This window comes from Calidris pugnax, unplaced genomic scaffold, assembly GCF_001431845.1.
Source record: "Calidris pugnax isolate Ruff unplaced genomic scaffold, ASM143184v1 scaffold10, whole genome shotgun sequence".
Taxonomy (NCBI): Eukaryota; Metazoa; Chordata; class Aves; order Charadriiformes; family Scolopacidae; genus Calidris; species Calidris pugnax.
The window spans coordinates 2,675,139-2,690,838 of record NW_015090795.1 but is presented as its reverse complement, the minus strand read 5'-3'; the positions used below and the strand labels follow the sequence as shown (position 1 = coordinate 2,690,838).

At 42.4% G+C, this 15,700-nt stretch overlaps 1 protein-coding gene across 1 annotated transcript in view; it reads right to left on the bottom strand.

The window, feature by feature from the left end:
* The window catches only part of KLHDC1 (kelch domain containing 1), a 45,921-nt gene extending 34,658 nt beyond the window's left edge, over positions 1–11,263 (bottom strand). The window contains exons 1-6 of the mRNA XM_014936788.1: positions 10,914–11,263; positions 7,202–7,272; positions 5,188–5,305; positions 4,134–4,252; positions 2,055–2,133; positions 1,052–1,135 (exon numbers count right to left, since the gene is read on the bottom strand). Of these exons, the coding sequence (XP_014792274.1) occupies positions 1,052–1,135; positions 2,055–2,133; positions 4,134–4,252; positions 5,188–5,305; positions 7,202–7,272; positions 10,914–11,015 (573 nt within the window). The 5' untranslated portion in view covers positions 11,016–11,263. The remainder of the gene's footprint in view (positions 1–1,051; positions 1,136–2,054; positions 2,134–4,133; positions 4,253–5,187; positions 5,306–7,201; positions 7,273–10,913) is intronic.
* Between the last annotated feature and the right edge of the window lie 4,437 nt (positions 11,264–15,700).

The following is a 15,700-nucleotide window of genomic DNA, read 5'->3' as shown; positions in this document are numbered from 1 at the left end:
GTACCACAGAGACTGCAAAATTAAGGCCAACTTACATCAGAACTGCAACTTCAAAAGGAAATAATTTGTAGTCATGTCCAAGTCTCCACAGCCATTAGAAGACACACATATTTGCCAAGGACAGCTTTAATTGAGTTCCCTCAGTAGCTAATGTTTAATATATCATCTCTTGATTTGATTTATCATTGCTTAAGTGAAATTCAATCAATTTATCTTTAATTCCTAAGCATAAAACTACAGTAACACATCAGTTATTGTTGATATATCCCGTGCAGCTTTATTTTTCCAAAGTGTGAACCAACAGGAACTGGTACAAAAATCTCTGGAAATCACATCTTAAAATGTGATGTTACATCCAACAACTACATGCCAAAAAGTATTCCCTGGGCAAATCAGAAATAAAGATAGCAAAATTGGCTTTTACTTTTCAATGGTAATTTCATTTTTTGCATTTAGTTTTATAGGAATTTTAGAACTTCCTATAAAGGCCATAAAATATTGTCAGACCCTCATTACAATATGCTGCTTCTACGGATTTCTTATGTAAACTCACCAGGATGTTATGAACCTTTATAATATACTATCATATTAATATAATAAATACAAATGTGTGCATTACTGTTTTACTGGGAAAGTGAGTATACCTGCTCCTTTGGAAGACTATTAAAATAGCATATTTGCTGAAGAATAGAAGCTTGAATACAAAGCTTTATCTCAAAACTATCCCCTAGATACAGAATAACGTACCATCTTCTAATGTATTCAGATTTCTAATACTTTTCTGACGCTTATGATATTTTTTGCAACAGAACCCCATTACAGCAAAACCACCAGTCTAATAGCATCCTGTGGGAAAACAATATTCCTTTCATTCCTGAATTTTCCACATTTCAGAGGCACTGAGTGGCCTCCTGTTTAATGTTATGAGCCCCAGCAATACTAAGCATATTCAAATTACTTCTCCCAACCTCAATTTCTAGAGCACATTTAACTATTCAAAACGCAGTAAAATCCCAATTGTATTAAAAGACAAAACTGGAAAAACACTCACTCTAATTGCTGGCTGAGACCAAGTTTGTGTGGTTGTATCAAAAACATGAACATCATTATGCCATCCCCAGAATATTTGTCCTTCCTTAAAAAAAAAAAAAAAAAGAAGTGAAAAAATTAAAACCAAGTTTATTCTAGTTTAAAATCTTTGTGCTTATTAAAGGATACAAACCCAGAAGTGATCTATCAAAACAGAAAAAACCCTAAAATATAGCATTTTATTAACAAACATTAATATTTTTAATAATGATTCAATGGCTCAAGTCTAATTGAAGATCAACAGCATCCAGGAATGTTAGAGCTGATGACACACTTGAAAATGGGCTTTGGGCTTCACATCAGTCACTGCAGGAGACAAAGTCTACCTTCTAATTTTTACTGCAACATACTTTGTACAATCTATTTATTTCTCAGTAATACATTTCTGTAAGTCAATATTTACCATTTGATGCAAGGAACTATACTCTCTCGAATGCATATCTATTTCTTATTAATTCCTGTCACTAAACATTCTAATCAGTTTCCTTCTTTCTATTAACTGTAAGAAATCATTACAGGAAACTACCTAATTCAGGCATCTTAAAGTAACAGATAACAAATTAAAGAAACTAACTAACAATATTTGTCAGTTAGACTTGTGAAGCTACAAACTCCCTCTCTTACTTCAACGATACAAATTCTAAAGTTTTCTGGGGGTTTCATATTTAAAATATGTCTCCAGATTTAAAAAAGTGCCTTTGTTCCTGCTCTGACAGCATTTTGTTTAATTGCATTCCATGCCTAGAACGGGGTACTTGGAATAGGCTGAACACCCACTGCTCCCAATGTGTAATATCTGAAATTTCAAATCTAACCAGAAGATTCTAATTTGCATTTCCGCTGATGCTACAAATAAAAGAAAAATCAGTCAGGTTTTTCATCCTTACTGAGTATAGTATATTAAAAAAAACATGTTTTGACAATCAGGAAGGACAAATCACTCTGAATTGTGACAAATCTCTTACCCAAAATGCATCATGGACATCAAAACAATCACTCAGCTCATTATGCTTCCTACAGCCATAACCACCAAAATATATTAGCCTAAAAAAGCAAGGACACAAGCATGTTCAGTTAGCTGTTTTGTAAATAACACTCAAATAAATTAACTGTCATAATTAATTTCAAACTTTTGTTTACCTACTGCACTATGAATAATATAAACAACTTGAAATATTTCATCTAGCATCTAATTACACAGCAAACCTTACTGAAATGAAGGTTAATAGTTAGATTCCTCCAGAAGCCTGACAGAAATCCACGGAAGGAAGGAAGGAGGTTTAAGATACCTTGAAGCCTCTACTCCTCCATCCACAAGCTTATTTATCACAGTCATATTTTCAGACACGAGTCTCAAAACGACACATTGCACAGAAGGCAGTGAAATGCTAGAAATCCTACCCTTTTCTACTGAAATTCCTAAGCTCCTGCTGTATTTCTTAGCTTTCCATATACGTCTCGTCACAACAAATGTTCCCAAGGTTCAGCTCACAGACTCTCTGTGACCCACAAAGACTTTCTCCAGCTTATAAAGACATTTTTGTTTTTCAACTACTTACTACTGAACATATCGCGAGTATTACACACCTCCCAGCCTAATATTCCACCCACGAAATGGCCATCCATAAGTAATGATTCCTAAAGTTTTGTTTTAACTTCAACATTTTGAGGATATTTGCTCTAGTTGTTAGTGATCTTGGGAGAAGGCAATTTAGGAAATGATGGGACGGTGAAGGTCATTCCAGACTGACATTCCTGGGGAAACAGAGTTACTGAAAGCATCGTGCAAGACACCATGACATCCTGACCTGCAAAATCACAGCTTGTGAAAGTTTAATAAGATAAACTTCTGTAAAGGTGGGTAGCTTGTCCCCAAATACTTCTGGTAAATGAAAGGGTTAAGCTCTGCCACCTAAAATAGGTAATTTTCTCTGTATGCGGATCACATGATACTCTGAATAGATTAACTTTGTTTTGAATAATCTTGATAGCTAAGGAGAGCCTGTTCAAATATATTTACTTTCATGTATCTCACAGTTAAATTAGAATTACAAAACCAAGATATAGTAACTGAGAGGCATTATACAGTTTACGCAAAACCTCTTTAGATGTGAAATCCAGAAACAGAAAAATCATTTACATTTTACAGTGTTCACTGTGTATACTTTTCTTACTTGTTTACAGTAACTTTTATAACAAATCACTGATATGTCACTTTCTTGTGACCACATATGCCACAAGATCCACACACTCTCCATAATAAACACAAAATCCAAAGTATTTATTTTTAGATAAGTAGTTTTTCTAAATACACTCAGTAACTTTTACAACATGTATCTAAGCTGACTTGGTTCTTAGAAAATAAAGATACTCACTGAAATGCCTTTGTAATTATCAGCATTTGTATGTTACTAAAATCCTTGAAAATACACCAAATATATTTTATTGCAGGTAACAATTCTATGCTTACATAATGCAACAAAAACCAATGTAATTTTCATACTGGTTTTTAAACCTATGTTAAAATTAAAACCATGATAGATGCATAACCATCTTTATCTAAAGTCTCAAAGCATTCCAGAAACTTTCACTGAAAAAAGATACTCACTGAAATGCCTTTGTAATTATCAGCATTTGTATGTTATTAAAATCCTTGAAAATACACCAAATATATTTTATTGCAGGTTAACAATTCTATGCTTACATAATGTAACAAAAAACAATGTCATTTTCATACTGGTTTTTAAACCTATGTTAAAATTAAAACCATGATAGATGCATAATGATCTTTATCTAAAGTCTCAAAGCATTCCAGAAACTTTCACTGAATTTCCCAACCCTCTCCTAAAGTGGGTTTATACTTACCCTAAATTCAGCTCAAATGTGAGAAAACTCTGGTAGAAAGTTGTTAGAAGAGTTACACAAATTCCCACAGCAAGCCAAGCTAAGAATTAGAGTTTCCTGAATCCCAAACCTGTGTTCTCTTCACTTTACAGTACTTCCTCTCTGCAATTAACACATATTAAATATTCTTAATGTGTTACCTGTCCTTATACACCCAGCAGGAAAGCTTGTCACGTGGTGTAGGAGGTTGACCTTTAAAATTTGTGATTTTTTTCCACCTATAGGTTCCATTTTTTGTTCGCAAATTAACATAATACAGCTTAAAAGAAAAAAATTACAACATTTTCAGTATAAATGATGTCAAAGAATCCAGCACAAATCACCAGCAAAAAGAACATCCCACCACCCCCAGAATACACTATGTCCTTTTTTTTTTTAAAAAAAAAGGAACTGTCAGTGAAGTTTACAATATGTAGCAACATATAGGAAGAGTGTGATACACAAGGAGAACACAAGAAGCCTGAGAATTAGCAGCACATTTCCTTGCTGTTAATCAGCCAGACCAGAATATTAATAACCTGCTCCTTCCAAAGCCAACTGAAGCCTTGCAAAAAAACTTCTGCAAGATGAACAGCTCTTCATTCATTTCTAACTAGTTCACTAACTAGTTCTGTCCAACCTAACTAGGTAACCAGAAAAATCAACAAGGCTCGTGAAGCAAGTACTAAGATCTGATTACAGGCTCCACTGCAGCTCCTTTCTAGCCAGGACTGAACTATTGATACTAAATGATAAAAACAGCTCATTTCCTCTATTTTTGCTACTCCAGCCTTCAGCTAATGAGGGAAACTGGCAGCCACATTTTAACTTTAATTACTAAATGATTATATAAGAAAGGCAATCACTATCAAAGAGCAAAAATAAAAGTGAAATTCTGAGATCTGTTTCAATTATGGCTTCCAACTTATTTTAAAAAGAAAGCAAGTGGGAAAGTGGGAAAGCACTGGCAGCTTTCAGAAATAAATACAGAAAGTTTAATGTATTGGGTCTCATTCTGAAGCTGTGATTCTGTGAAAAATCCCCCAAAAACGTATGGAGTTTTTTGTCATACTTTTAAAACTACACTTTGCCTACCAAAATTAAGCTCTTCCTTACATTTCTCCTTAATTCAAATGGAAAGTACAGCAGACAAAAAAATGTCAGAATTATTTTTCATTTAAATGCTGTATGTTATGAAAGAAAAGAATACAATACCCGATTACTGTATCCTTTATCATCAAATCCACCAAAAATGTACAGCTTCCCATTAATGCTTGCCCCACAGCTTCCAGACATGGAGGTGGGTAACTCTCCTTCCATTAGGTGCATTGTCCTGCAATTTAATACACACATTAAGTCTTACAATACTGCTTTCAAACCTGCTAAAATTAACAAACCCAAGCTACAGGAATTAATAATTTTTATACTTAAACCTAAAAATACAATTGCAATGTTTTTGGCCACAACTAGAAACTATCGCTGATACATTAAGTCAGGCTCCTGCAGCGTAAGAGGACTTTCCCATTAATATTGTGCATGCGTTTGAGGCATCTCAATTTTTTTTTGGAGGTGAAACTCATATTAGAAGATTACTAGTAGAGCTGAAACACTAATTATTCAAAGCCTGGAAATACTATTAATTCCAAAAACTCCTGAAATGAGAACATGGTATTGCTGTTATTTTTACAAACGGAAAACTGAGGCAGAAGTAGGAATAAAGGTGAGAAGTACTCACTAAGTTTGGTAATCAATATGCCACTCCTAAAGCTGCATTTTGCACTGTATTTAGCATAATAAAAAAATATTCAATAATGCCAAGTTTTATCAATGAGTTCTCTGTTCCTCAGCAGCAGTTCCTAGCCTTTTCCTGGCTAATCTCACAAACCAGTAACATCTGCATCTAGACCAGAAGCCTCTGTTTTCTATCACTGGTGGCTACAGAGAAGACAAAAATTCTTACAGCTTTAAGTTCTGATGCTTGACCTCATCCCAACCTAAAAGATCCGGGGGCAGCCATTCAAAGGAAAAGCTTTTTATGGGCTCAGTCACCAGATGTGGATGAGACGTGCATAACCCGTCCCTACGGAAAACGGCGCCCGCTCCCAGCTGCTCACAACTGTTTGTGCTGTAAAACTGAATGGGACCAAGAACGGATCCAGGTTAAAAATAACCCCCCAAAAAGAGAAGTTATTTTTAACCCAGATCGCTTTCCTGATCCAATTTCCCATCTGACCATATAAACAGCCATACTGGTACCACTGATATGGAGACGTCGGGGGTGAAAACTGAGTTTAGCCAACTCTTTCACCCAAAGAAATGAGCAGCAAACCAAAAAAACCCACAGAGATTTGCTAAGATTTCACAGGCAACTGCATGCAAACTGCTGCTTTCCATGTCAGTGACTTGCCCACACAGATGTGGCATTTCATACACCCCGTAAGACACCTTCCTGAGCTCACCCTGCTCCCTTTTTCCCCCTCCAAGTCCTTGCTTTGAATATGGGTATGGAATGCATCTTTGAATAGTGAAATAATATAGTGAAATAATATAGTGAAATAATATAGTGAAATAATATAGTGAAATAATATAGTGAAATAATATAGTGAAATAAATGAACAGGTGGAAGACTGGAACGACAGCCGGCAGAAAACAGCTAGAAGCCCAAATGGACACTACTTTACCAGACTAAATGCAATTCTTGTAATAGAAACCACCAGAAAACTTTTAAAGGAGGCTTTGCTATCTCTCCCCTAATATGATATGTAAACACAATCAATATAAAATGTAAAGACTAAATTGCTACTGATGTACAAGATCAGTTGTGCAAATACACGCAGAACACAACTAAGTAATAACAAAAAATACATCATTATAAATAGATCAAGAACCCAAATATTCAGTGTTTAGATATTCCTCTCAACAAAAAGTTAACGTATGGAAAACTAAGCCAAAATAAATTCCCAAATAGAACACCCCTGTTTTAACAACAGAGCCTTAAGACAACCATTCAGACATTCTCTTGAAAAATACAATTATACTTAAGGAATTAATGTATTTCCTAGAGTTAATTTGCAAGTAGATATATCTATTCTTCATTCTTTACATTAAACATCTATTTAAACTCCAGGGAACATAACCAATAACTCACGTAACTGAAGTCTTTTCACCACAGCTAATTGTAATCTATGCAAAGATTATATATTAATTAAATATAAATTATGCAACTTACCATAATCCACTATCCATTTCATAGATCCAGAGCTCATCATTAGGCAGATAAACTTCATTTTCTTCAATGGACTAAAACCAAAAAGAATTTGCAAATGTTAAATCAATTATGCATTACACACCATACGTTTTAAAATGAAATACCAAATCACGTTACTTAGCAACACAGAATAATCTTAAGGAGATAATCTACCAGAGCATAAGTCATATCACAGCATTACAGCTCTGACTATTACAATTTTAAACAGGCAGCTCAATAATGCTACTATTTTACATTCTATACTAGAAGTTCAGAAAAAGGATGTTTTTCATTTTTTGAAGCCATTAAAAAATACTGTGCTTGGCATTTCCTGATGACATCAAGCTTGCTTGTTCACAGCATCTTTAATGACTCACTGTAAGGTGTGAAAAGTATTAAAAAAATAAGTTTGGTTTATCAGAGGTAGGAAGAGAAGTGCTTTAATACTCAAAAAGCAGTATGAATATAATACAGTTCCTGAAAATAAGAAAACAGCAAACCATTAAGTCGCTAAGGAACATACACAACTGCTACTAACAAGTAGCACAACAGCCCCAGAACATGACCATGGATTTAAAAAACACTAAAAATCTTAAGTGGGTCTGTCAAAGGCACTTCCTTCCTCTATTAAAACTCTGTTACTAAAGGATTATTTTTTTTTTGTTCACTGACATGATCACTGAACAGATTTTGCCCTCCGACCTCCAAATACAGAACAGCAAAGATAAGCATCAAAGTATATTAATGCTGTTCTTTGGGGTTTTTGGGGTCTTTAAGGAAAAAAGAGCTCTCCATCACCTGAAGGGCTTTTTTCCCCACGATCCCTTTTTATCTTTGCCAGAAACCGAGACTTGGCCAGGCTGCGTAGATGAGTAAAGAACTCAACAACTAAGCAGGAAGTCAGAAAAAAAAGTACTAATTTTAAAAAATAAGGAACTTAATTCCTCAGGCCCACTCATTAAAGGCACAGATGTACTGACTTAACGTTTTGCCAAGAAAGATGTGTAACAACATAAACCAGACCAGATTTGAAGCTCCTGAAGTAAAACTCATTATCTTTTGTTTTGGGAGATACTTTTAATTAGGAGGCAACTTTTGGCATAATGTAAAAATACAGAGAAAAGTGTTACTGGAAAGCACAAAAAGAACAGTTACTTGCAGTGACTGAAGGAAGGAACCTGAAAGAACCAAATGTTAAAGGAACTTAACCTATGCTATAAAATGAAGGAGAAAATTAACTCCTCTTTGGAAAACAGATCTATAAAGACTCCCAAACAGAGGTAAGAAAGAAAAATGATTTGGGCAATAATGATGAGGAAGACTAACAAACAGGAGAAGGAAGCCCAAAAGAATGCAACTGCAGCACTTAGGCTGAGTCACAATTACACCATTAATTATTGTCTTAGTATTAGAAAAAAGAATGAAAGACTGTGAGGGAATAAGCAGCCAGAGTCAGTAAATAAATTTTAAAAAGTAAATAAAAATTAAATGATTGTGGAGAAAAGAAATTAAATACAAACCTGAAATTTAATTATTAACAATTTAGTTACTTTAATTTTTTTTTTGCCTTTAAATTATACTTTATTATTACTTCTCAATTTGAAAGGTGTTAATCAGGCATTAGGCACTATGTTTGGTACATTGTATCTTGCCAGGTACCTTTCATAGGTAGTTACACACAGCTTGCAGCTTCCACAAAGTGCAGAAGAACCCAAATTTAATCTAGATACAGCAGGGGTCAGAGGCCGAGTGTTTGCTACAGAACCAGCTCTGGGCAAATACACCGATGCCAAAAATAAGTCAGCTGGGCAATAGTCCATCATCAACATGTAAAATGATTTACCTGCTTAAAGTGCTGCTGAAAGAATAACAATGATTTACGTAACACTCGCCAAAAATAAATATGTAAAACTATGTTTGCAAAGTTCATCCATTTTAACTGGGCCATTCTTATTAAAAAACCTTTGAAAACACTGCACTAGCCAGTCCAACCTCAGTTTCTAAAGACCAAAGCATAGAGAACCACCAAGTATTACCAGCAATTTAGATGTTGCATAGCTATACAGGGTATTATGGAGTTTAAGGCCGGAAAACGACATTAAATCTTCCTGTACACCGCAGATGACTCACATTATTTAAATACATGCTTATTCTAAAGGTGGCTGACTTCTTGACACTACAAAATATGTGCTCAAATCCTTACACGACTCACAGTCACAAGGAACTCTACCTACCAAAGCCCCCCAAAATGAAGAAAAGCTGTGAGAAGAGTTTACAGGCTCCTGAGGGTTCCTCCATATCGTGACAGTTTGGTATCAGGCAAGTCTAGCTTGAAAGCCCCCCCTGCTGCCCCCAGTCCTACCACAGCTGAGGGTTTGTACTTCAGCACACAATAACTGGGTTTTATTCTCAGTATTTCAGTAGTCACCAGCAGCGCAACCCTTCCCAGGTCAAACGAATGGAGGTCGAGAGCAGAGCAACTCCTCAAATCCCACCAGCTGCCCAGCTCTACCCTGCCTTTTAAGTCCAAGGGTTTTAGTTATTAAAAAAAAAAAAAAAAAATTAAAAAAAAGAACCACCTGAGAGCCCTAGAAATGTCCTTCCCTCTGCTACTGCACGCACTCGTAACACAGAATGTATCTTCAAATTTAAATCCAGGAGCCCCCAACTAGAATTTTTTTGCTTAAGTTCAGAAGGAACAAGCGATGCAGATTTGAAAGTTTACTTTAGCCCATGAAAAATACAGATAGAAGAATACAGAATATGTCAACAGAATCATGTTTTCAACCTGATCCAGGCCAGGACTAACACCAAGCAGCGCTATTTTCCCCATTTTAGGGCCAATGTGCACAGACACTGTGCATAAAATGACCTGGTGTATAATGTAGTGTCATCCATAGTTTTCTTTCGGGGTGAATTCATCTAGAGTCACAAGGATTTACTTATGCCAGAGCTAGAACTGATTTTTTGATCAAAAAAAAAGCAGATTTGGTTTCAGTCTGTCACCAGCTTGTCTTTGAAGCGACAGAACCGCTTCCTGTGGGAGGAAAACATACAGCTACTAATAAGTAAAAAATGCAGGGACTTGAGAACGAGAACGCGAATTACGCACTGGAAAAAAACACAGGTATAAATTACAGCCGTCACCCCTCAGAGGAAGGGAGACGAGGGAAGCGCTCCCAGAGCGCAGGGGAAGCAAACCGGCTCCACCAGCCCTTCCCCCACAGGCGCTCCGCCATGGAGGCGGCCAAAAAGGGAGCAGGGGACAGCCATGAAGAAACTATGCTTAGATGAAGGGAACAAACAGATGTGCGAGGAGAGCGGAGGAAGAGGGTTTCTCCGCACCCTTCTCCTCAGGGTTTGTCACCGCCGCCATTTAAAACGCCCGCCCCCGCGCGGCGCGCGGCCCCGCCAGCCAATCAGCGCCGGCGCTGAGGTAAACAGCGCTGGGCTCCCGGCCCGCTGAGGGGGCGGTTGGGGGGGGACGTGGGTCATGGCGGCCGAGACCTATTACCCCCCACACCCCCAACTCCCCCCTGCCCCGCGGCTCCTCGCCGTGCGGCCCCGCCGACCGCCTTACCCCGTCGTCGTCGTCGTCGTAGTGGTGGTGGTGTCCCCCCACCCCGCCCTCAGCCGCCCTCCCCGTCTCGTCCTCGCCCCCCCAGCGCCCTCCGTCCGCTTCCTCCCGCCTTACCACGTATCCCCCCCACACGTAGAGAAAGTTGCCGTCCACCACGGCGCAGTGGCCGCTCCGCTCCTCGGCCACGCAGAACTGCTCGGAAGAGTCTGCCGCCATCTTAGGAGGAGGAGGAAGAGGAGGAAGCAGCTCGCCTGCCTCAGTGTTGCGCGTCCCGCCACCGCCTCCTCCGGGAGAGGCTGCGGCTGGCTCTCCGCCGGCCGCTCCCCTCAGGCGGACGGGAAGTGAGGAGGGTTTAAAGTGTGGGGCGTCACCCTCCCCTCAGCCCCGCCGCCGCCGCCGCCTCCCCGTGCGGGGCCGGGGGTTGAGGCGGGCGCCGTGCCCGCCGCCCTCCCGCTGAAACCGGGGCGGTCCGGAGTGGGGGGGACACGGAGGTGGCCGTGTGGGGACACCTGGCTGGGGTTGTCCTTGTCCTGTGCCGGGAAGGGGCCCTGTGAGGGCGGGTACAGGCTCCTGCCCGGCGGGGCAGGCTGAAGGTTACAGTGTGAGATTGAAGGCCTAATAAATTATGGAGAAGCCTGTGAATAAAGAGCACGAGAGGAGGAAAAAAGCCCAGAAAACCGGATTCCTAAACACAAACCCAGCGCGAGAAGGGGAGGAAGAGCTGGGTGTTGATAATGGAGGTGGTTTAACACTCAGAACTCACTTTGAAGGCGAGTCAGGTTATGCTCTTGACAGAAATAGCAGCTATGAAATAGTAAATGATATTAATTGGAACAACCATAGAATCATTGGATCGCCTTGGTTGGAAGGGACCTTTCAGATCATTGAGTCCAGCCATCAACCCAACATTGACAAAACTATCACTAACCCCTGCCCCTCAGCTCCATGTCTGCCTGGCTTTTGAATACCTCCAGGGATGGTGACTCCACCACTGCCCTGGGCAGCCGCCCATTCCAAGGCTTGACAACCCTTTCTGTGAAGAAATTTTCCAATTATTCATCCTAAACCTCCCCTGGTGCAACTTGAGGCCGTTTCCTCTTGTCCCATCGCCTGTTCCTTGGGAGAAGAGACCGACCCCCCCTGGCTACACCTTCTTTTCAGGGAGTTGGAGAGAGCGAGGAGGTCTCCCCTCAGCCTCCTTTTCTCCAGGCTGAACACCCCCAGTTCCCTCAGCTGCTCTTCACAAGACTTGTGCTCCAGACCCCTCACCAGCTCCATTGTCCTCCTCTGGACATGCTCCACTACAATTGTATAGGAGTTCAAACTGTTGACCCCAGAGAGGAACATCCTATGAATGTTGTCCTCTAACCTGCAGCCTGCAAGCAGATGAAGCAAGAACCTACATACCGTGGTGTGGTGAATGTGAGGAGAATACCAGAGGTGCTGAACAGGACCAGTGTGTTGGGGCCAGTGCTGAGCCAGAGGTAACTAACAGAATAAAGCTGATGTTGGGATCTCAATGGGTCATCTCCCATCATTTGAGATGGCCATCTCCCATCATCTCCACTTCTCATTTGAGAATAGTTTTATTCCTGTCATCCCCACCACTATATAGTCTTTCCTATAATTTGGCCTAGCCTTTAACAGCAGGCTGGGAAAAACAATAGCCTCTTACACTGCCCTTCCAGCTCTTACACTGTTAGATCAACAACCTGTTGAGTTCCCACTGAACTGTGGATCCAGCTGGAATGAGTGGAATTCAAAATAAAGCAGGTTCAGCTCTTCAAAAAGAGTAGCAGAATAGCGCTTGTGAGAAACGAGCACTTCAGCATCTTATGAAAGGACACCAAAAAGTAATTGTAAGGATTTTTCCTGTGAAAGTGGGACATGCACTTCCTCTGTTGGATCGAGGAGTGAGGATATTATTCCTGTCAATAACTGCTAATATTACAATGAAGAACTGTAATGATGAGGCATTGGGATGATGGTTAAAACACAGGAATAAGCACTTGGAAGAGTTAAGAAAAAACACTGGTATTAGGCAAACTATCTATAGATCTATAAGTCAGGTAGAGCTGCAATGTCATGTCTCAGAAAGAAGTTTAGGAACAGTGTAAAGTCAGCAGCCCATTATTTTGCGAGTGACAGATGTGACGATTGTGCTTGGTGTAAGGAAACAATCCTATTGATTCCCTTTTGGCATGAGGTGGATGTGCTGTCTGATGGTGAGCCATTCGGCTGTCTCAGCTGGATCCCTCTCAAGACATGTGTGTGGGGACTGAAGCACGGTAATGTCTGATGAAGCCATGGCGGCTGGTGGAGGCGAAGAGCTGGGCACAGAGTCACACAGCATGATAAGGGGTTGGAAGGGACCTCTGGAGATCATCTAGTCCAACCCCCTGCCAAAGCAGGTCCACACAGAGCAGGTTGCACAGGAACGTGTCCAGGTGGGGTTTGAATGTCTCCAGAGAAGGAGACTCCACCACCTCCCTGGGCAGCCTCTTCCAGGGCTCTGCCACCCTCACAGGAAAGAGGTTCCTCCTCATGTTGAGATGGAACTTCTTATATTCAAGTTTGTGCCCATTTCCTCTTGTCCTGTCCCTGGGCACCACTGAAAAAAGACTAGCCCCATCCTCCTGACACCCTCCCTTTAAGAATTTATAGGCGTTGATCAGATCCCCCCTCAGCCTTCTCTTCTCCAGACTAAAAACACCCAAGTCCCTCAGCCTTTCCTCATGAGAGAGATGCTCCAGGCCCCTCATCATCTTAGTAGCCCTCTGCTGTACCTTCTCCAGCAGTTCCCTGTCCTTCTGGAACTGGGGAGCCCAGAACTGGTCCCAGTGCTCCAGATGGGGCCTCCCCAGGGCAGGGCAGAGCAGAGGTAGAGAATGACCTCCCTTCCTGCGTGGCTTCCTGAGCTCCAGACAGATGGCTCGGTGGAACAGAAGCCTACAGCTCATGCTGGAATACTTTTATATCTCTGGTGGGAGGCTCCAGGCAACTTCACAGAACCCCCAATACAGCAGGATGCTGCAGGGATGTGTTTTATATTCCCGGTTTGGTCATATCTTAAAAGAACATGAGTTTATTTTTAGATGAGGGGTACATTCCTTCTCCAGGTGTGCCTTCCTTTTTCAGGTGAGATGTAAGCTGAATGTCAAAATCAGATTTTCTTCAAAGGAGAATAAGTGGTAATCTTAGCAAGTAGAAGAACTTACGTAAGGATCAGGTTCATAATTTGCACCTCGCTGCTTGCCTGAGACAAAAAATGGATCATACTTCCTGCCAAACTAGCTGAGACCTGTCAGATGGTGGGTTTTCATTTAAAGAGAGTAGATGAGGAGGAGGGATTATAAATTACAATGTTGAGAATGGACTATAGAAAATAGGCCAATGTTTTTTATCCATCTCTATATCTCTGCAAGTCTTCTGATCAAGGAGCTTTCTTTCAGAGCTGCTTTGTGAGCTTCTGTGGAGTAAAGCAGTACTTTGAGAGATGGGGTTCAGTGTTTGAGTGAAATACCAGCCATTTTTCATCGGGAGAGAAGGCCCCACAAGACTGGAACGGTATGAGGCGCAGGGTATTTATTCATCGTGCTCTTTCCTGGCACTTCAGCACCCCAGGGACAAAACTAAAAAATGTGTGTAATGGTGGTTTCCTGGTTGTGTGTAAAAAAAGCCATGGAGAGCATTGTGTGCTCGTTGGCCGAGATGGAACCATCTGGATGGGATCCCCATCTGACAGTGCTGGCATGTGAGCAGTGATGAACTGGAGAACTAAGAGTTTACCACATACTCAACTCTCAGGCAGCGGAGAGGTGTCCTGAGAAATTTGTCACCCGGTTACGTTGCTTTTTTCTTGTGAAATTCACAGAAGCACCTTAACCCTGGTGGGCAGCACAACTGGGTGCTGGTCTTGGGGTGGGCGACCCCTCCTGCAGTGCTGCCTCCAGCTCTGGGGCCACCACCAGCAGAAGGACATGGAGCTGTTGGAGCGGGGCCAGAGGAGGCCACGGAGATGCTGGGAGGGCTGGAGCCCCTCTGCTGGGAGGACAGGCTGAGAGAGTTGGGGGGGTTCAGCCTGGAGAAGAGAAGGCTCCAGGGAGACCTGAGAGCCCCTTCCAGTCCCTCAAGGGGCTCCAGGAGAGATGGGGAGGGACTCTGGATCAGGGAGGGGAGCCATAGGACGAGGGGGGAAGGGTTTGACACTGGAAGAGGGGAGATGGAGATGAGATCTGGGGAAGAAATTGTTGCCTGTGAGGGTGGTGAGAGCCTGGCCCAGGTTGGCCAGAGAAGCTGTGGCTGCCCCATCCCTGGAGGGGTTCAAGGCCAGGTTGGAGGGAGCTTGGAGCAACCTGGTCTGGTGGGAGGTGTCCCTGCCCAGGGCAGGGGGGTGAAAAGATTATCTTTAAGGTCCCTTCCAACCCAAACCATTCCATGACTCTATGGGGACGTGGCAGCCATCCCTTCCTCCAGGAGGTCGGACAACGGGAAGCACCGGGCCCGGGCCTCCCCCGCCCTCCCGCGGGCGCGCTCCCGCCCGTGTCTCCCCCAGCCCCTCGGTTCCTCCCTCCACAGGCGGAGCCCCGGCGGGGCCGTCCCGGAGCCTCCGCCCTCCCCGGGGCCGGGCCAGGCCGGGGGCGGCGCGGCCGCGTTTGGCGCCAACCGCCCGCCATGGAGCCGGAGCGGCTGCGGCGCCGCCTGGGATCCGCGTTCCGGATGCGAGGGCTCCTGCTGCGGGCGTGAGTAGCACCGGGGGCTGGGGGGAGAACAGATCGGCCGCCGGGACCAGCTGCCCGGGCCGGTACCCGCTCCGGTACCCGCTTTGCCGGGGGGCGGCGCGGGGGGGACGGACACCCTTCTCATCCCTCCGGTGCCCGCCCTGGGTTTGGGTAGCGCCA